General features: G+C 45.7%; 1 protein-coding gene and 1 pseudogene across 1 annotated transcript; both read left to right on the plus strand.

Annotated features, from left to right (window-relative positions):
- Positions 1-22,877, plus strand: part of LOC115462307 — a 759,864-nt pseudogene that overhangs the window by 698,630 nt on the left and 38,357 nt on the right.
- On the plus strand, positions 8,459-10,966 carry LOC115459980 (zinc finger protein 850-like; the record flags this gene model as incomplete). Its single annotated transcript, XM_030189845.1, has 1 exon — positions 8,459-10,966. A coding segment is annotated over one exon (2,508 nt), but the record flags the coding sequence as incomplete, so codon positions are not given.

Genomic DNA, 22,877 nt, shown 5'->3' on the forward strand with positions numbered 1-22,877 from the left:
TGCAGAGATCAGGCATTTATGTTGGCTCGGTAGGGTATGCCTTTCTAAACAGGTAGGTTTTTAGTGTTCTCCGGAAGTGTAGGTGGTCGTACGTAGTTTTCAAGGCTTTTGGTAATGCGTTCCACAGTTGTGTGCTTATGTAGGAAAAACTGGACGCGTAAGTTGATTTGTATTTGAGTCCTTTGCAGCTTGGGTAGTGCAGATTTAGGTACGTCCGTGTTGATTCGGATGTGTTTCTAGTTGGTAAGTCGATGAAGTCTGTCAGTGTGACTGGCGTGCTCTTTGTAACTTTTCCGAAAGATCTGCCAACTCTAGCTCGCGAATTTGATTGCGCAACCCCTGAGCCCAAGCTGCCAGATCAGAAGACACCTGCCCCCCCCCCCCCCCGATGTAATTGCTCTTCGATTTTTGCTAATTTCTCATGTAGCCCCACTTCCTTTGCAGACCTCTTTTTCCAACAGCGTGACCGTCCCATAAGATAGTCGGGGAAACCTCCCCATTATCGTTGAAGTGGATATAATCTTTGATGTGCTGTTCTATCTGGGATAAGTTGTCAGGGTCAGCCAGCAATGCGTCATCTAGACGCCAAATGCGTTCTTCCTTTGGTAATCTCAGATTGAAAATGCATTAATACTGGTGAATGATCTGACCATGTGCGGGGCAAAATTTGGTGTTCCCCAATCTGTCCCCGAATTGAGGTATCTCCCAGCCACATATCTATTTTGTTTTGTTTTTTAATTCATATCTCTCTATATAAAAGGCACCACCAACGTTCTAAATGAAGCCTCCAGCCGGAAGTGTGAAGGGGGAGAGATATCCGGTTTCCTCATGAGTGTCTGCCCCGCCCTCGCTCTCTCTGTAACACAAACAGTGAAGGAAAACATAGCAAAGCACAAAATCAAATCGCTCTCTCTGTAACAGTGAAGGACTCAGAGGGGGGAGGGGAGAGAGGGCAGAAGCCCTCACTATCTCTGTAACACAAACACAGCACAGCAGGAAACTTAACACTGAAGGACTCGACTCCCAGGGGGAGGGGACAGACAGCACAGGGGAAGGGAGAGAGGGCAGAGGGCAGGGACACACACACTCCCACATGCACACTCTGAAGAAAACCTTGCTAGCCCCCGTTTCATTTGCATCAGAAACGGGGCTTTTTTACTAGTTATCCAATATTTTACAAGAAAATCCTCTTGTTCAGGAAAAGTATCTAAAAAAAAGCAAAATATATAAACATAATAATAAAACAAAAAAGTGAAGCTAAAAAGCTTCACTTTAACAGGTAAACTATACTCAAGTCCATAAATTATGATCCAAGATTTCAGAAATCTACAGGAGACAAAATATCTAATAAAGGAAAATCAAAAAAGGAAAAATTCTGTTAAGCGGAGTAATTAACACTTATCCACTTTCGCTGAGGTTATGAGTGCCGACACATGAGCCGGCTCTGTAAATACCTATTTTTTGTCCCTAAACTTTATTATACACTTGCAGGGGTACCTTAAAAAAAAGGTGTAGAATTTCAGGTCTAAGGAGGACTGAGGTCGGTAGGCAATGTGCAGTTTAATCTTCACGCCTTGCATCTTCCACATGTGTTGGATTGCTTCTGCTGTAAACTGAGATCCTTGGTCGGAATCCACTCTCATGGGCAGACCCCAACGACTGAACACATGATTCAGTAGCAATGTAGCCGTAGTTTCGGCCGTGCAATTGGGTGCCGGTAGACACTCCACCCACTTGATGAACAGGCAGGTGACAGTCAACATGTACTTGTTGCCTCGGGTGGATCGAACCACAGGTCCCACCCAATCGATCTGGATATCTGACCAGGGCATAGCAATACCCTTCTTCCTGAGTGGTGCTCGATGAGATGGAGAAGATGGCTGGAAACGACAACAGGTCAGACAACCTCAAGTATACAGCTGCATATCTTGATGCATGTGTGGCCAATAAGCCACTTGCTTCAAGGTCTCATAGGTGATGCCTTCACCTCGATGTCCTGCACATGGTTCATCATGAGCATGTTGCAGCATGATGCCACGATGAGGCACAACCCATTGCTCAATGCCATGCTTACTCGTCCAAATAAGCAGGTCCTGACAGATCTTGAACTTCTTTCTGGATGTATAGAGTATCCTCAGTTCTTTGGCTTGACATTCCTCTTCGGTCAATGGATGTTCTTGCGGATTCTGGATGTACTCATAAAATCGTCCAACTACAGGATCAGATTTCTGAGCTGTGACAAGATCAAATGATGGGACTTCACTGCACCACTGGAACACGGGAGTCTCATTCGACTGTTTTGTTTGCCGTCGGGTGACAGCATGAACTGTCAATGTCTCAGACTCTGAGAACTGCCATAATTCTCCTGTGAGTGTTCCTTCCTTGGCGAGTTTGTCTGCTAAGTCGTTCCCTATCTTGTCAGGACTATCAACTTTGGCATGGCCCTTAACCTTCTTCCAATAGATGGTCATGTCATGGCCCCATACCAGCTGATCTAAGGCCAGAATCAAACTTCCATGATGTACCGGTTTTCCTTTCGAGTTTAGCATGTTGTTCTGCTTCCAGTTGGGTAGATGAGACACAAAGTTCTGTCTCACATAATCTGAATCAGTGCATATGACTAATTTCCTAATTCCTTTCTGAACTGCAGACTGTACTGCCACCAAAGCTGCAACTATCTCAGCATACTGGTTCGTTTGTGAACCCAAACTGTGCTTCAAAGTCTCCTCTGGAATGGTTGGATTCCATACCACTCCCACACCTGCAACCAACTCCTGATCTGTATCACGGCGGTAGGCACAACCATCCACATAGACTTTGGGCATGGTAGCACAAATCTTCTCATCATACAGGTGGTGTCGATGAGGTTCTATCTCTGATGGTGGGATATCGGTTTCAGGACTACCTGCAAGGGAATCATGTCCTGCGCAGTCATGCAGATCAGCCATACCTTGGGCTACTACATTGCGATGTTTTTGAGCATACCTTACCTCTAGAGGCCATCCTTGAAGAGCCAGTGTCCAGGAGACTATCCTACTGTTGGACACCTGACCAGATTTGATCCGGTCGCTCCCCAGGAAACCGACAATTTGATGACAAGTTTCCACAATTAGCTTCTCCCCTTGGATGTAACTCCGGAAATGTTGCAGCGCCCACACCATGGTCAACAAGGATTTCTCACAGTCTGAATACTTCTTTTCCACATCTGATAGGCCTTTGCCGGCATAGGCCACAACCCGCTTATCAGAATCATATTTCTGATACAAGACAGCACTCATGGAGTGATTGGAGTATCCCAGGTCAACGTAGAACTCAAGACCCCCCTCAGGGTACGCGAGGCATGGAAAGCGGCTAAGCTGATCCTTCAGCTCCTGCATAGCAGATTCCTACTCTGGACTCCAAGTCCAGGGTACATCCTTCTTCAATAACTTGACCAATGGTCGGGTGATCTCCGCATACTCATCTATGAACTGCCTGGAGTAATTGCATATTCCCAGAAAGGAACGAAGTTCTGTGAGATTGGTAGATTGTTTCAGTTGTTGTAAGGCCTGTACTCGCTTCTTCTGAGGTCGCAGACCCTCAGCAGAAATTTCATACCCTAGGTAATTCAGAGCCTTCCCAGAGGAGCTGGGCACCACTCTCACCTCAGAAGACCGAGTCAAACGAGCTTCGGTCAAACTGCACCGAACCAGTAGCTCTGGAGAAAGCCTCTCTCTCTTTTTTTTACTGTGAGGAAAGATGGAGGCAGGCAGCCACAGAGGAACTCTGGAGGGAGGGGGAATGGGGTAAGGCAGGGACAGGGCAAACCAAGTATGCCTTTAAAGTGGGCACCACCAGCCACAACACCCCCTGCTCTACTGGCAAAGCACAGGAGCCACCCCAGGCAGAAATCCAGGCGCTGAGAAGCGAGGTCCACACCTGCTGGGAGATAGAGATATACTGAAGGCAGTGGGGGTTGGGCGTCCAGGAACACCATGTGCTTTCAGTGTTCTCTATCTCCACCTGCTGGTAGGCGGATACAACCCATCAGTTAATGGATTCATCTGCTGTTGATGACAAAGAAATTGCCATTTTCCTTAGGGAAGAGACCTTGCTGAAGCATGTAGTTTAGGTGGGATGTGAGGTCTGCTACGAAGCGGTCAGGGGCGGATTTCATTAGGTAGTTGGGGCAGGTATCTAGTTTACAGTGAGTGTTGGAGAACCTGCTGATCGCCTGTGCATAGCCATTTAAAACAGATGACTCTGCAGAAGTCCTACACTGAGCTCTTCTCCCCCCCTCCACCCCCACCCACACCCCCAATGGGCACCTGCCCTCCTGTGGCACCGCTCTCCTTGTTCCATTTCATTTCTTGCCCCCTACCTCCCTGGGACTCATCATGGTATCAGGCGAGTTCCCACCTGGACTGTCCCCACCAAGGACTCCCCCTCCTCCCACCCTCCCCGGTCATTTCCCACCCTCTCTGGCTTTTTTACCGATCGTCGCTTCTTTCTTACGTCTGGAATGAGGAAGTTAGAGCAGCAAACGGATGTGCACAGAGGACAGAATATCTTTTCATAAGTAGAGCAGTCATTTGTTATAAATCATAATCAGTACGTCATTTTGAGGGACTGAATTAGGTTCCAACCTAGTTTGGTGGGTTGGGGGGCATTTGTCACCCCCTCTCATGAACTGCATGTCTGGAAGGGGGAAAGGATGTGTAAAAGATAATGTTGGGGGGGGGGGGTGAGAGGGTACGATCTGGAAGAGAAAAGAGGGGGAGATTACTTGCCTTATGTGTTTTGTATTTTTTGAGTTCTGGGTGGGAATTGTCCACATGGGACTTGGTGGGTAGGAAGTGTCCAGGCGGAACTGACATAGAATCCTCATCACAAACAGAAGTAGGAGAGCATTTGCATGTTGGTCTGTGTGCTGTTCCTTTGCCGCACTGGCTTTGACTGCTGAATTTGAGCCTTGGGGGACACCGTAGAACCTCACGGTTCAAATTCAGCAGTCAAAGTCGTTGTGACAGAGGCGCAGGATCTAGCCGGCATCAATCTTCTTGCTTCTTCATCTGTGTAGAGCATTGGGGAAGAAGGGAAATGAAAGGTAATGAACAGGACAAGTTAGGTGGTGCAGCGAGAGGGCAGGTGCATACTAGGGGTTGAGGGAGAGATTGGGGAGTGAGGAGAGAGAGAGAGGAGATGAAAAGGGCAAGTTGAGGAGGGGGTGCTGCAGGAGGGGCAAAGAGGAAAAGCTGGGGGTGTCAGGGGTGAAACGTGGCTGAATTTTGGGGATTCCATAGGACAGGAGAAGTTCCGTATGGGAGGGAGACAGCTGGTGATATGTATTGGCAATATTCACAAATGGGCAGATGATCAAAAGCCCCGTGCTGTTCCAAACAGCGCTCTAAAAGTAGTGCTGGAAGAGCAGGGGGCTTTACTGGACCTCTGATCAGAGATAATTGCATGCAAATTTGAGCATGGGGTAGACAGTCCTCCCGCACTTGTTGGACAAGTCTGGGTTGTCAAAAGGTGGTCTCCCTCCTCTTCCATCGGCGCGGTGTGAAGCCCAGCGCATCCCAGAGGAGGCCACCTCCCTCTTCCAACTGAAGGTAGGGGGATAGGGAAGGGCCATTAGATCACCAGGTGGGGTGGGGGGGATTAACCTGTGACCCATTGGGCTACCAGGGACATCTGGGGGGGGGGGGGCGCTGGAGACCCGCTGGATCTCCATCCCCCCCGAGCCCTGTTTTGCATGCATTTGCATGCTAGTTGCGTTCAGAGCCTGCAAGCATGTTGTTTCATGCGCTCGGTTGCTCTGATCATGGGGTGGTAGCAGCCTCTGGTGCCTGCGTTTGCTTCTGATCATTGGCCCAAAAGAGCTGTGGGGAGAGTGTATATGCAGTGGGGGGGGGGGGGGGGGGGGGATGGCTATGATGCTGTGAGTGCTGAGGATGTTGAGAGAACAGTGGAGGGTGTGAGCTGGGGGCTATGTGGGTTGGGGGTATTTTGAGAGAGCTGTGGAAGTTTATGTGCTGGGGGCAAGAGGGATTTCAGAAAGAGAAGCAGTGTGTGCAGTGTGAGAGAGAGCTCTGGGTGTTTTTACTGCTGGGGGGGGGGGGCTGCAGATTGACAGAGGTATGGGATTTGTATGCTCTGGGAGGAATGGGGAGGTGGGATTCTTGGAATGAGTAAAAAAAGAAATAAAGGTTGGGGCAGAGAAAACTGCTGGGGGGGGGGGGGTCAGTGTTCTTAGGGAGGGGTTCATACTAGTTGGAGACTGAGATTACTGAGGGATGGGGTAATCAAGCCTGAACTGGGAGACGGCTTAGGCGGAGTCAGTCCTGGAGAACAGAAGAGCTGGGTGTTAATGCCGGGGGGGGGGGGGGGGGGGGAATTCTGCACAGTTACAACCCCAAACACAAAGGCAGGAGCTGAAATCTAATGCATTCTGAGCACCTCCCGTGTCCCTGACTGTGTTTCTGGTTTGTGTTTCAGATGCGGGTGACATTTGAGGACGTCTCTGTCTCTTTCTCCCAGGAGGAGTGGGAGTATTTAGATGAGGAGCAGAAGGAGCTTTGGAGGGAGGTGATGAAGGAGAACTATGAGATCCTGATGTCTCTAGGTAAGGGTTTCCCGTTATTCTTAAAATCTGGGTGAGTCCCACTACAGGAACCCGGTGTGACTGATAATGAGTGATAGCGAGATGACATTAGTACCTGGGGTGGGTCTGTTTCTAAGATTCTTCTGTTTTCATTGGAGTATTGTTTCGATTCCTGTCTGTAAAACCTTCAATAACTATGACTCTGGCATTCTTAGGGTATCCTATACTTTGTTTATCACAATTGCTTATTCGGCGGGACTTGGGGGTGTCTGATGACCTTAAGGTACTTTAATGAAGAAGTTGGTTCGGCAGCTGACATAGCGATAAGCGAAAGCTTTAAGCATACCGAACATCAGGAGCCTTTTCCTCCTGGCGAGGGAAAAAATACATAATAGAAAATAAACATAAAAATATACTTACTAAATTAGCCTGAACATAGACGGTAAAGAATAGAACTTGTTTTAAGTAAAATATAACTTATTAATGGCAAGTTTGCAATCAGATGTCTCTTCTCATATTTAGAATAACTAAGCTTCTGTAACAAATGTATGATTGGGTAATGGTGAATCTCTTCCTGTGAACTTCAGGATCAGGTACCGCCCAAATTAGTTTATCTGGAGAACAAGCACCCTGAAGGTTTAGCCTTGCATCTTGCAGCCTGTCTGATAAGGAGCAGTTAAAGGGCTAAACGATATCTATGTACAAAGACCAAAAGGTGCTTTTAAATATCAACTTGAATATAATCATATATACTGTATTCATCCCTGGTAGTGATTAGCTTGGAAATGTATTCCCAACAGGGAGGGGGTGGAAAATTTACAATTAATTATACAGATTTTTTATTGAACTCGTTAAACTGCTGTTCTCCTACCGTACTATACAATGCTCTGTTTTTAAATTTATTTAGAAAAAGATGACCCTAAGAACAGTAATGCAGAGACACATAAATGGAAGCTCAGTGAGAAGCCTGAAGAGGAAAAGATGTTCTCAGAAAGAGAGAAGGAAGAGACTTCGTCCTGTTCTGACTGGGGAGAAAAGGGAAAAAATCAAAATAAACAAAAACCTTCAACAGGAGGTGAACATTGTACCAGTAATATCACACAAACAGTGGAAGAACAGACAAACCAGATGAGAGTTCAGAAATGTTTGTCTGATGGATGTGAGATATTCCTTAATGATCATTTAACTCTGAAATCACATCAGAGATCCGATACTGAAGAGAGACCATATACAGGTACGGACTGTGGGAAAACCTTCAGTCAAAAGAGAGAACTACAGCAACAGCAGAAAACATGCATAAGAGAGACCCACTGTATAGGTTCTGAGAGTGGGAAAGATTTCAGTAGGAAGAAAGAGAAACATGAGAACAATAATACAGAAACTAGAGTGTGTACAACGACAGTAGATGAGAAAACCTTTATCAATAAAGGAAGCGTTACAAAACACCAGAAAAATGACACTGATGAGGGATTATCTGCATGTTCTAGTCGTGACAACAGCTTCAGTCAGGAAGAAAATGTCGTAAGAAATGCAAAATTCCACCCAGAAGAGATACTAGTTTCAAGTGCTGAATGTAAGAAAAAATTCAGCCATAGAGAAACATTCACAGATCATAAAACACCTCAGACTGCTGAAGAATCAATGACTACTACTAAACCTGAAAAAGTCTTTTGCAGAAAAACAGACCTCTCAAACTACCAGAAAATTCAGAAAAATGAAAGCTTGTGTACTTCTGCTGACAGTGGTACAAGTGCTTGCTGGAAAAGAAACCTCCCAATGCACAAGAGAAACCACAAAGGAATGAAACCACTTAACTGCAGTGAGTATAATAAAAGCTTCAGTCAGAAAATAAGCCTCACACGACACCAGAGAAGCCACACAGGAGTGAAACCATTCATCTGCAGTGAGTGTAATAAAAGCTTCAGTCACAAAACAAACCTCACAATACACCAGAGAATTCACACAGGAATGAAACCATTCATCTGCACTGAGTGTAAAAAAAGCTTCAGTCAGAAACCAAGCCTTACAATACACCAGAGAATCCACACAGGAATGAAACCATTCATCTGCAGTGAGTGTAATAAAAGCTTCAGTCAGAAAATAAGCCTCACACGACACCAGAGAAGCCACACAGGAGTGAAACCATTCATCTGCAGTGAGTGTAATAAAAGCTTCAGTCAGAAAACAAACCTCACAGAACACCAGAGAATCCACACAGGAGTGAAACCATTCATCTGCACTGAGTGTAATAAAAGCTTCAGTCAGAAAACAAAACTCACAGAACACCAGAGAATCCACACAGGAGTGAAACCATTCATCTGCACTGAGTGTAATAAAAGCTTCACTTATAAAATAAGCCTCACAATACACCAGAGAATCCACACAGGAGTGAAACCATTCATCTGCACTGAGTGTAATAAAAGCTTCAGTCATAAAAGAAACCTCACAGGACACCAGAGAATCCACACAGGAATGAAACCGTTCATCTGCTCTGAGTGTAATAAAAGCTTCAGGCAGAAGGGAGAGCTCACAATACACCAGAGAATCCACACAGGAATGAAACCATTCATCTGCAGTGAGTGTAATAAAAGCTTCAGTCAGAAAACAAACCTCACAGAACACCAGAGAATCCACACAGGAGTGAAACCATTCATCTGCACTGAGTGTAATAAAAGCTTCAGTCAGAAAACAAGTCTCACAGAACACCAGAGAATCCACACAGGAATGAAACCATTCATCTGCACTGAGTGTAATAAAAGCTTCAGTCAGAAGGGAAGCCTCACCAGACACCAGAGAATTCACACAGGAATGAAACCATTCATCTGCAGTGAGTGTAATAAAAGCTTCAGGCAGAAGGGAGACCTCACAAAACACAAGAGAATCCACACAGGAATGAAACCGTTCATCTGCAGTGAGTGTAATAAAAGCTTCACTCACAAAATAAGCCTCACAATACACCAGAAAATCCACACAGGAATGAAACCATTCATCTGCACTGAGTGTAATAAAAGCTTCAGTCAGAAGGGAAGCCTCACCAGACACCAGAGAATTCACAAAGGATTGAAACCATTCATCTGCAGTGAGTGTAATAAAAGCTTCAGTCAGAAGGGAAATCTCACAAAACACCAGAGAATCCACACAGGAATGAAACCATTCATCTGCAGTGAGTGTAATAGACGTTTCAGTTATAAAACAAACCTCACAGAACACCAGAGAATCCACACAGGAGTGAAACCGTTTATCTGCACTGAGTGTAATAAAAGCTTCACTCATAAAATAAGCCTTACACAACACCAGAGAATCCACACAGGAGTGAAACCATTCATCTGCAGTGAGTGTAATAAAAGCTTCAGTCACAAAACAAGCCTCACAATACACCAGAGAATCCACACAGGAGTGAAACCATTCATCTGCAGTGAGTGTAATAAAAGCTTCAGGAGGAAGGAACACCTCACCACACACCAGCGAATCCACACAGGAATGAAACCATTCATCTGCAGTGAGTGTAATAAAAGCTTCAGTTGGAAGGGACACCTCACCACACACCAGAGAATCCACACAGGAATGAAACCATTCATCTGCACTGAGTGTAATAAAAGCTTCACTCATAAAATAAGCCTTACACAACACCAGAGAATCCACACAGGAGTGAAACCATTCATCTGCAGTGAGTGTAATAAAAGCTTCAGTCACAAAACAAGCCTCACAATACACCAGAGAATCCACACAGGAGTGAAACCATTGATCTGCAGTGAGTGTAATAAAAGCTTCAGTCAGAAGAGAAACCTCACAATACACCAGAGAATCCACACAGGAGTGAAACCATTCATCTGCACTGAATGTAATAAAAACTTCAGTCAGAAGGGACACCTCACAATACACCAGAGAATCCACACAGGAGTGAAACCATTCATCTGTACTGAGTGTAATAAAAGCTTCACTCACAAAACAAGCCTCACAATACACCAGAGAATCCACACAGGAGTGAAACCATTCATCTGTACTGAGTGTAATAAAAGCTTCACTCAGAAAACAAGCCTCACAATACACCAGAGAATCCACACAGGAGTGAAACCATTCATCTGCGGTGAGTGTAATAAAAGCTTCACTCACAAAATAAGCCTCACAATACACCGGAGAATCCACAAAGGAATGAAACCACTTAACTGCACTGAGTGTAATAAAAGCTTCAGTCAGAAAACAAACCTCAAAGAACACCAGAGAATCCACACAGGAATGAAACCATTCATCTGCAGTGAGTGTAGTAGACGTTTCAGTCATAAAACAAACCTCACAGAACACCAGAGAATCAACACAGGAGTGAATCCGTTTATCTGGACTGAGTGTAATAAAAGCTTCACTTATAAAATAAGCCTCACATAACACCAGAGAATCAACACAGGAGTGAAACCATTCATCTGCACTGAGTGTAATAAAAGCTTCAGTCAGAAGGGAGACCTCACACAACACCAGAGAATCCACACAGGAGTGAAACCGTTTATCTGCAGTGCATGTAATAAAAGCTTCACTCATAAAACAAGACTCACAATACACCAGAGAATCCACACAGGAGTGAAACGATTCATCTGCAGTGAGTGTAATAAAAGCTTCAGTCAGAAGCAATACCTCACAGAACACCAGAGAATCCACACAGGAATGAAACCATTCATCTGCAGTGAGTGTAATAAAAGCTTCAGTCAGAAGGCAAATCTCACAAAACACCAGAGAATTCACACAGGAATGAAACCATTCATCTGCACTGAGTGTAATAAAAGCTTCAATCACAAAACCAGCCTCACAATACACCAGAGAATCCACAAAGGAATGAAACCATTCATCTGCACTGAGTGTAATAAAAGCTTCAATCACAAAACAAGCCTCACAATACACCAGAGAATCCACAAAGGAATGAAACCATTCATCTGCAGTGAGTGTAATAAAAGCTTCACTCACAAAATAAGCCTCACAATACACCAGAGAATCCACACTGAAATGAAACCATTCATCTGCAGTAAGTGTAATAAAAGCTTCAATCACAAAACAAGCCTCACAATACACCAGAGAATCCACAAAGGAATGAAACCATTCATCTGCACTGAGTGTAATAAAAGCTTCACTCAGAAGGGACACCTCACAATACACCAGAGAATCCACACAGGAGTGAAACCATTCATCTGCACTGAGTGTAATAAAAGCTTCACTCAGAAAACAAGCCTCACAATACACCAGAGAATCCACACAGGAGTGAAACCATTCATCTGCAGTGAGTGTAATAAAAGCTTTAGTCAAAAAACAAGCCTCAAAAAACACCAGAGAATCCACACAGGAATTAAACCATTCATCTGCAGTGAGTGTAATAAAAGCTTCACTCACAAAATAAGCCTCACAGAACACCAGAGAATCCACACAGGAATGAAACCATTCATCTGCACTGAATGTAATAAAAGCTTCAGTCAGAAGGGACACCTCACAATACACCAGAGAATCCACACAGGAATGAAACCATTCATCTGCACTGAATGTAATAAAAGCTTCAGTCAGAAGGACCACCTCACAATACACCAGAGAATCCACACAGGAGTGAAACCATTCATCTGCACTGAGTGTAATAAAAGCTTCACTCACAAAATAAGCCTTACAATACACCAGAGAATCCACACAGGAGTGAAACCATTCATCTGCAGTGAGTGTAATAAAAGCTTCAGTCGGAAGGTAAGCCTCACAGAACACCAGAATAAAGCCTTTTGCATGTACTGAGTGTGGTAGAAGCTTTTCTGTGAAAGAAGCACTCAGAACACACTGGAGAATCCACACAGGAATGAAACCATTCATCTGCACTGAGTGTAATAAAAGCTTCAGTCAGAAGGTAAACCTCACAATACACCAGAGAATCCACACAGGAATGACACCATTCATCTGCAGTGAGTGTAATAAAAGCTTCAGTCAAAAGATAAACCTAAAAGAACACCAGAGAATCCATGCAGGAGTGAAGCCATTTAGATGTTCTGAGTGTGGTAAAACCTTCACTAATAAGGGACATCTCGCAAGGCACAACAGTGTTCACACAGGAGTGAAGCCATTTACATGTAGTGAGTGTGGTAAGAGCTTTTTTTAACAATGAAACACTCACTATGCACCAGAATAGCCATTGAGGAGTAAAGTACTGAGTGTGGCAAATGCTTCAGGTTGAAGAAATACATGGTAAAGCACCAGAGAATCCACACAGGAGTGAAGCCATTTAAATGTTCTGAGTGTGGTAAAAGCTTCACTGAGAAGGGAAACCTGAGAAGGCACCATAGCTTTCACATGAGAGTAAAGTCATTTATATGTAGTGAGTGTGGTATGAGCTTCAATGACAGTGAAAAACTTGCCATACACCAGAGAATGCATTCAGGAGGAAAACTATTTCTGGGCACTGACTGTGGCAAAAGCTTCTGTAATGGAAATCAAGATCATTCTATATGTATATATATTGCTTTTCCTTTTCATTTGTTATAGAATTACATGCTGTAGAAAGATAAAACTACTACTACTACTACTATTTAACATGTCTATAGCGCTACAAAGCGTACGCAGCGCTGCACAAACATAGAAGAAAGACAGTCCCTGCTCAAAGAGCTTACAATCTAATAGACAAAAAATAAAATAAGCAAATCAAATCAATTAATGTGTACAGGAAGGAGGAGAGGAGGGTAGGTGGAGGCGAGTGGTTACAAGTCAAAAGCAATGTTAAAGAGGTGGGCTTTCAGTCTAGATTTAAAGGTGGCCAAGGATGGGGCAAGACGTAGGGGCTCAGGAAGTTTATTCCAGGCGTAGGGTGCAGCGAGACAGAAGGCGCGAAGTCTGGAGTTGGCAGTAGTGGAGAAGGGAACAGATAAGAAGGATTTATCCATGGAGCGGAGTGCACAGGAAGGGGTGTAGGGAAGGACGAGTGTGGAGAGATACTGGGGAGCAGCAGAGAGAGAGTACATTTATAAGGTTAGTAGAAGAAGTTTGAACAGGATGCGAAAACGGATAGGGAGTCTTGAGGAGAGGGGTAGTATGAGTAAAGTGACCCTGGCGGAAGACGAGATGGGCAGCAGAGTTTTGAACCGATTGGAGAGGGGAGAGGTGACTAAGTGGGAGCCAGCAAGAAACAGATTGCAGTAGTCTAAATGAAAGGTGACAAGGGTGTGGATGAGGGTTTTGGTAGAGTGCTCGGAAAGAAAGGGGCGGATTTTACGGATGTTGTAAAGAAAGAAACAACAGGTCTTGGTGATCTGCTGGATATGAGCAGAGAAGGAGAGAGAAGAGTCAAAGATGACCCAAAGGTTTCGAGCTGAGGAGACAGGGAGAATGAGAGAGCCATCAACAGAAATAGAAAATGGGGGGAGTGGGGAGGTGGGTTTGGGGGGAAAAATGAGAAGCTCGGTTTTGGTCATGTTTAATTTCAGGTGGCATTGAGACATCCAGACAGCAATGTCAGACAAGCACGCTGAAACTTTGGTTTGGATGCAAGGTGAGATATCAGGGGTAGAAAGGTAGATTTGGGAGTCATCAGCATAGAGATGGTAGGAAAAGCCATGGGATGAGATTAATGAACCAAGGGAAGAAGTGTAGATAGAAAAGAGGAGGGGACCAAGAACAGAACCCTGAGGTACGCCGACAGGCAGAGGGATAGAAGTAGAAGAGGATCCACCAGAGTGAACACTGAAGGTGCGGAAGGAAAGGTAGGAAGAGAACCATGAAAGGACAGAGCCCTGGAATCCAAGTGAGGACAGGGTATTGAGAAGTATGCTGTGATCGACAGTGTCAAAAGCAGCGGAAAGAGCAAGAAGAATGAGGATGGAATAGAAACCTCTGGATTTAGTCATTGGAGACTTTAGTAAGTGCAGTTTCGGTTGAGTGGAGAGGGCGAAAACCAGATTGTAGTGGGTCAAGAATAGCATGTGAGGAGAGAAAATCAAGGCAGCGGTGGTGAACAGCACTCTCAAGTAATTTGGAGAGAAAAGGGAGGAGGGAGATGGGTCGGTAATTAGAGGGACAAGTAGGGTCGAGTGAAGGCTTCTTAAGGAGAAGTGTGACCACAGCATGTTTAAAGGCAGTAGGGACAGTTGCAGTGGAAAGTGAGAGGTTGAGAATGTGACAGATAAAAGGAATAAGAGCAGGTGAGATGGCATTAAGAAGGGTGGGTGGGAATGTGTCACACCTTACTGTAGAATAGTAATCACTCAAAAGAAAGGTCATATATATGTCATGCTTCTAATTAACTAAGCTTGTTAGTAAAAAGTAGGCCAGAATTACCTCAGGAGTTAGGAGTGTTTTAATTAACTGAGAAGTAGGGGCCTTATCTAAAAAGGCAGGAAAAAAGGGAATCATATATTTTGCTCATTATTTTTTTTTCTTTCTCTTGTTATTTGTTAAGCAGAGCTACACCTGGTGATTGTAAAGATAACAGTATTATTGGCTATTTAAAGGATATACTGAATCAGTATAGTCAGACTGTGGACTGAGTTTTCCTTGTTCATTTAGTCTCCCTGTATACAGGTTTCGAATAAAGATCTTTGAACCCAGAGTCCGTGAGCTTCTTTGGTAATAGGAAATTTTTCCATAACAGCTTCACAAAGAAATACATGATAATACACCGAGAAGGGACATCTGTCAAGGCACCACAGAGTTCAGGAAGGCAAGATGGCGATCTGAGAGGAAGTTGCCTCTGAGCTCCCAAAACCCGGCCTACCTGCCTGAGAGAGCAGCACTTTCCCCACGAGGATTCATGGGAAAAGGAAGGGGAAAACAGGGATTCAGACCTCCTCCTGCCCTGGAAGCCTGGCGCTCCTGCAACAAACGTTGAAGAAGTACGGCGTTCAGAGGAGTAAAACCCCAGCTCCCGCGACGATGGAGTCCGTAGCTGGACTATCGGACCGCAGCACAGAGGCAGCGTCACTTAGCCCGCCTCCAACTACAGCACCCCCGCGACCCGGAAGTGTTCGCTTCCTATCGGATGGGCAGCTACTGCAAACCGAAGGGTTTTCTGCATTAGTAACCGGAGGAGGACCTGTGGAAGCGTCGACCCCAGAGAAGTTAGCTGCTACAGAATTGGGTGCAGTGAGCCCTGCACTCACTCCTGTCCTGGTGGCACCTTCCGTGGATAGCGATGAAAGATTAAGACCAGCTGTAATAACGCTTGAGTTGCTGTGGGACGCCATACAGGGGATGAACGCCAACCTTACCAAGGTAACAACTTCTATAAAAGAGGAAATTGTAGGATTAAAGCAAACTCAAGAGCAGCTTTGTGGGAAAATACAAGAAAATCAAGAGAAAACCGAAATACTGGGTGGAGAGCTTAAAAAATTACAGGATCTGACAGGAACTTTGGTAAAGGACAGAGACACTATAGTTAAGAAGATTGAATACTTAGATAATCAGGGGAGGAGAAATAATTTAAGATTCCTTAATTTCCCGAAGTCTCCTCTAATTCCTGCTAAAGATATGCTAAAAAAATATTTTGGACAAATCCTAGGAATCCCTGTGGAGGGCTTTCCGCCCATCACCGGGGCTCGTTATATATTTGGAATTCAATCTCAACCCCTGATTTCTCAGCCTCAACCAGATCTGAACTTGACAGAGTTCCTTGAGAGTTCATTGGAGATGGTTACTGAACGCACAACTCTCCTGGTATCTTTTGCTCTTGAGCTTGATAGAAATAACATCTTTAAATTGTATTTCAGGCATATGAATGCATCTTTTTTTGGAGCTAAGATCCAGATTTTCCCCGATCTTAACAAAGAGACACAAAAGCGTAGACGAGAGTTCCTGGTGTTAAAGCCAAGAGTTCTCGCTTTATCTGGAACATTTGTCCTAAAGTATCCATGTAGATGCTTTGTGTCTATTGGTGGTGTTAATTATATGTTTCTTGACCCCAGAAAAATGCAAATATATATAGATGCGAAAGAACATAGTAAGATTGGTGATCAGACCTGAGGCCCCACTTTAAATATGCTGTTAAATTGGCTAGCGAGTAGTCAGGGTTTTCTTCCTCTCGCAGAGTAAATTAAACTCAATTAATTTTTCCTTTATTTTGTTATTCCTAGTTTCTTGCCTCACAATGTGGTGTAGTTTGTGGTCAATATAAGAATGACTATATTTCCTATGTTATAATATGTTTAAAATATATTTTCTGTATCTATTACATTTTTGAAATGGATGTAAAATAGTAAAATCATAAAAAAAAAAAAAAAAAAAAAAAGGCACCACAGAGTTCACACAGGAGTGAAACCATTTACATGCACTGTGGGAATTAATTACCTGAAGGAGGTCAGTCTGAACATTAGTGGGTGAAGACAGACAGCACGGAGAGGTGCTGGTCGAGAGCGGACAGCACGGAGAGGTGCTTGCTGACAATAGACGCCTACGAGCACCCAATGTGCATCAATTTGGAGTCATCACCCGGGGGAACAATTCTAGACCTAGTGCTTAGTGGAGCATGATCTGGTTCAGGAGGTAATGGTGCTAGGGACGCTTGATAACAGCAATCATAACATGATCAGATTTGATATAAGCTCTGTAGTAAGTACACGCAGGAAATCCAATATGTTAGCATTTAACTTTCAAAAAAGAGACTATGATAAAATGAGAAGAAGGGTGAAAAAAAGGAGCAGCTGCAAAGGTCAAAAAATTACATGGGGGCTGGGGGGGCAGAGCAATATGGCTGAGAGGACACACGAGAATCTGCTCTGTGCTTACCTTGTTCCTCTGTCTATCATGCCTTCTAAGTGTAAGGGTTAGGTGAGCTTTTATCCCCCTGAAGCCACCTCTACTTCTCTTGGTCAACAGAAGTTGGATTCGTATGTGCTTCCGTGGCCGGCAGGAAATGAGGTTGAGATCTCAGCTCAGCACTAGACACAGGGAGAGTCCCAGCTTTCGGGAAAGACATCTTTGTTCCCCTCAGACCAGGTTGCTCCAACACTTCGACAACAGCATATAGTGTTTCAAATTCCCTTCCATTACAACCATTTTAAAATCTTTTTTCTACGCCCGCACCTTCAGCCTCTTCATTTCGTGAATGTTTTCAAACTCTGTCAAAACAATGTAGTATTTCTTCTCAAAAAGCATGGGGAAAAGATACTGGTGAACATTTGTCAAATAAAGACTGGTCTGTCTTCTGGTTAAATCAGGGCCATGCCTAGGGTCTCTGGTGCCCCCCTGCAGACTATCAGTTGGCGCCCCCGACCCTGGCGCCCCCCCTCCCCCCGCCCGTGTGGCACAAGATGCAAAGGAAATAGGAGCTGAAAGATGGAGTGCATCTTTGGGGATTGCTCAACAAATAGAGGGTTTACAACCACTTAGCTTTTCGTGCTTTCATGTTCACGAAATTAGTAATTAAATCTTTGATATCAAACTGGGCACATATATCATTCTCAATAGCAATCATGGCAAGGCTTACAAGCCTTTCTTGTAAACACTTGATCGCAAATAATTTTTATGATTTTTAACCGTGAAAATGATCGCTCACCACTTGCCACACTGACAGGAATTGTCAGCAATATTCTTAGAAACAATTACTATACATTGCAAAATATGATAGCAGATGTAAATTCTCAAAGTGGACATATTCCAAACACTAAAATGAAAATAAAATGATTTTTTCTACCTTTGTTGTCTGGTGACTTTCTTTTTCTGATCATGCTGGCCCAGTATCTGATTCTGCCTGCTATCTGTCCTCTTAACTCTGTTTCCAGGGCTTCCTTTCCATTTATTCTTTACGTTCCTCCTTATTCTTCATTTCTTCCTCTCTATCCATAAGTAAAAGCTGGGTCCTCCGCAGACTTGACTGTCCAGTGGATCCGCTTCTGCCTATTTTCTCCATCCATGTGCAGTTTTTCTCCTCTCTTCCTTTTCCCTCCTCTCATTTCCTTCCTCTCTTTTCCCTCCCCTCCATCCATGCCCAGCATGTCTCTCTCTCCCTTCCCCTCCATCCATGCACATCTCCTTCCTCTGTCTTCCCTTCCCTCCCCTCCATCCATGTCCAACAATTCTCCTCTCTCCCCTCCCCTTCATGTCCAGCAATTTCTCCTCTCTCCCTAAACCCTGCCCTCCCATCCATGTCCATCCTTGTCCCCTCTACCCTTCCCTCCTCCATCCATATCCAGCAATTCTCCTCTCTCTCCCCTCCCCCTCCATTTCCAGCAATTTCTCCTCTCCCTGGGCCCTGTCCTCCCATCCATGTCCATCCATGTCCCTTCTCTGCCCTTTCCCGCCTCCATCCATATCCAGCAATTCTGCGCTCTCTCCTCCCCCTCCATTTCCAGCATTTCTCCTCTCCTGGGGGCTTTAAATCTTTTACCTCCGACAGTTGCAGCAGCTGAGCAGCTGAGCAGCGTCAGTGAAAGCGCTGCCAACGTCTCTAGCCTTCTCTTCGTGCTCGCGTCGTTTGTTCTCTCAGTGTCCCGCCCTCACAAGGAATGACGTCAGAAGAAGGAAAGGAAAAAAAAGTTTCATAATGGGAAAAAGTATCACCATTACATTAAATGGGGTGGGGAGGATTGGAGGTTAGACTAAGGTTGTGCCAAGTCAGTCACTGAAGTCTTTTCTTCATTCCTATGTGGTGAGTCAATATGAGTTGATTACAGTGTATTTGAACTGGAATTTCACATGCATGGGGGTCAATTCACAAGCCTTGTGTTCGTTGGGGATACCTTTAGTGGCACATTTACCTAGGTAACTCCTCTTAATATCCAGCTAAAGTCCTCAGCGTAGCATAGTAACCTGTCCCCAAATCTTCCTTAGCTTTCCCTCTCTGATTCCTTACATCAGAATCAGGGGCATTGGCAACAGTGAACCATGGCAAGATCAGGAATACCCCTATTCTGGACTACAGTTCCCAGAGTGCACTGTGACATTCTTACACATTACTCTCTTATAGGAAAGACTACAGCTCCCAGAATGCACTGTGACCACTCCCATACAGTAATCCCTCCTAGGAAGGACTACAGCTCCCAGAGTGCACTTTGACCCTCCCACACAGTAATCCCTCCTAGGAAGGACTACAGCTCCCAGAGTGCACTTTTACCCTCCCAGACAGTAATCCCTCCTAGGAAGGCCTACAGCTCCCAGAGCTGCAATTTGACCCTCCCATGCAGTAATCCCTCCTAGGAAGGACTACTTTCCCAGAGTGCACTTTGACCCTCCCACACAGTAATCCCTCCTAGGAAGGACTACAGCTACCAGAGTGCACTGACACTCCCACACAGTAAACTCTCCCTACAAAGGACTACTGCTCCCAGAGTGCACTTGGACTCTCCCACTCAGTAATCCCTCCTAGCATAGGACTACAGCTCCCAGAGTGCACTTTGACCCTCCCATGCGTAATCCCTCCTAGGAAGGACTACAGCTCCCAGAGTGCACTTTGACCCTCCCACACGTAATTCCTCCTAGGAAGGACTACAGCTCCCAGAGTTCATTGTGACATGCCACACGAGTAATCCCTCCTAGGAAGGACTACAGCTCCCAGAGTGCACTTTGACCCTCCCCACGCAGTAATCCCTCCTAGGAAGGACTACAGCTTCCAGAGTGCATTTTGACCCTACCACACAGTTATCCCTCCTAGGAAGGACTACAGCTCCCAGAGTGCAATTTGACCCTCCCACGCAGTAATCCCTCCTAGGAAGGACTACAGCTTCCAGAGTGCATTTTGACCCTACCACACAGTTATCCCTCCTAGGAAGGACTACAGCTCCCAGAGTGCACTCTGACTCTCCTACACCAGTAATCCCTCCTAGGAAGCACTACAGCTCCCAGAGTGCACTGTGACATTCTTACACATTAATCTCTCCAAGGAAAGGACTACAGCTCCCAAAGTGCACTCTGACACTCCTCCACAGTAATCCCTCCTAGGAAGCACTACAGCTCCCAGAGTGCACTTTGACCCTCCCACGCAGTAATCCCTCCTAGGAAGGACTACAGCTCCCAGAGTGCACTTGACACTCCCACACAGTAAACTCTCCTAGAAAGGGACTACAGCTCCCAAAGTGCACTTTGACTCTCCCACTCAGTAATCCCTCCTAGGAAGGACTACAGTTCCCAGAGTGCACTTTGACCTCCCATGCAGTAATCCCCCTAGGAAGGACTACAGCTCCCAGAGTTCATTGTGACATGCCACACAGTAATCCCTCCTAGGAAGGACTACAGCTCCCAGAGTGCACTCTGACACTCCTCCACAGTAATCCCTCCTAGGAAGGACTACAGCTCCCAGAGTGCACTTTGACCCTCCCACACAGTAATCCCTCCTAGGAAGGACTACAGCTCCCAGAGTGCACTCTGACACTCCTCCACAGTAATCCCTCCTAGGAAGCACTACAGCTCCCAGAGTGCACTTTGACCCTCTCACAGTAATCCCTCCTAGGAAGGACTACAGCTCCCAGAGTGCACTTTGACCCTCTCACAGTAATCCCTCTAGGAAGGACTACAGCTCCCAGAGTGCACTCTGGACACTCCTCCACAGTAATCCCTCCTAGGAAGGACTACAGCTCCCAGAGTGCACTTTTACCCTCCCAGACAGTAATCCCTCCTAGGAAGGACTACAGCTCCCAAAGTGCACTTTGACCCTCCCACACAGTTATCCCTCCTAGGAAGGACTACAGCTCCCAGAGTGCACTCTGAGTCTCCCACACAGTAATCCCTCCTTGAAGCACTACAGCTCCCAGAGTGCACTGTGACATTCTGACACATTAATCTCTCCAAGGAAAGACTACAGCTCCCAGAGTGCACTTTGACCCTCCCACGCAGTAATCCCTTCTAGGAAGGACTACAGCTCCCAGAGTGCACTTTGACCCTCCCACACAGTTATCCCTCCTAGGAAGGACTACAGCTCCCAGAGTGCACTTGACACTCCCACACAGTAAACTCTCCCAGAAAGGACTACAGCTCCCAGAGTGCACTTTGACTCTCCAACTCAGTAATCCCCTCCTAGGAAGAACTACAGTTCCCAGAGTGCACTTTGACCCCTCCATGCAGTAATCCCCCCTAGGAAGGACTACAGCTCCCAGAGTTCATTGTGACATGCCACACAGTAATCCCTCGTAGGAAGGACTACAGCTCCCAGAGTGCACTCTGACACTCCTCCACAGTAATCCCTCCTAGGAAGCACTACCAGCTCCCAGAGTGCACTTTGACCCTCTCACAGTAATCCCTCCTAGGAAGGACTACAGCTCCCAGAGTGCACTTTCACCCTCTCACCGTAATCCCTCCTAGGAAGGACTACAGCTCCCAGAGTGCACTTTTACCCTCCCAGACAGTAACCCTCCCCTAGGAAGGACTACAGCTCCCAGAGTGCACTTTGACCCTCCCACACAGTAATCCCTCCTAGGAAGGACTACAGCTCATATAGTGCACTTGACACTCCCACACAGTAAACTCTCCTAGAAAGGACTACAGCTCCCAGAGTGCACTTTGACCCTCCCATGCAGTAATCCCTCCTAGGTAGGACTACAGCTCCCAGAGTGCACTTTGACCCTCCCATGCAGTAATCCCTCCTAGGAAGGACTACAGCTCCCAGATTGCACTCTGACACTCTCATACAGTAATCCCTCCTAGGAAGGACTACAGCTCCCAGAGTTCATTGTGACATGCCACACAGTAATCCCTCCTAGGATGGACTACAGCTCCCAGAGTGCACTTTGACCCTCCCCACACAGTAATCCCTCCTAGGAAGGACTACAGCTCCCAGAGTGCACTTGACACTCCCACACACAGTAAACTCTCCTAGGAGGACTGCAGCTCCCAGAGTGCACTCTGGACCCTCCACACAGTAATCCCTCCTAGGAAGGACTACAGCTCCCAGAGTGCACTCTGACACTCCCACACAGTAATCCCTCCTAGGAAGGACTACAGCTCCCAGAGTGCACTCTGAGTCTCCCACATAGTAATCCCTCCTTGGAAGCACTACAGCTCCCAGAGTGCACTGTGACATTCTTACACATTAATCTCTCCAAGGAAAGACTACAGCTCCCAGAGTGCAGTTTGACCCTCCCACGCAGTAATCCCTCCTAGGAAGAACTACAGCTCCCAGAGTGCACTTGACACTCCTCCACAGTAATCCCTCCTAGGAAGGACTACAGCTCCCAGAGTGCACTTTGACCCTCCCACACAGTTATCCCTCCTAGGAAGGACTACAGCTCCCAGAGTGCACTTTGACCCTCCCACACAGTTATCCCTCCTAGGAAGGACTACAGCTCCCAGAGTGCACTCTGAGTCTCCCACACAGTTATCCCTCCTAGGAAGGACTACAGCTCCCAGAGTGCACTGTGACATTCTT

This window comes from Microcaecilia unicolor, chromosome 1 (genome assembly GCF_901765095.1).
Source record: "Microcaecilia unicolor chromosome 1, aMicUni1.1, whole genome shotgun sequence".
Classification (NCBI taxonomy): Eukaryota; Metazoa; Chordata; class Amphibia; order Gymnophiona; family Siphonopidae; genus Microcaecilia; species Microcaecilia unicolor.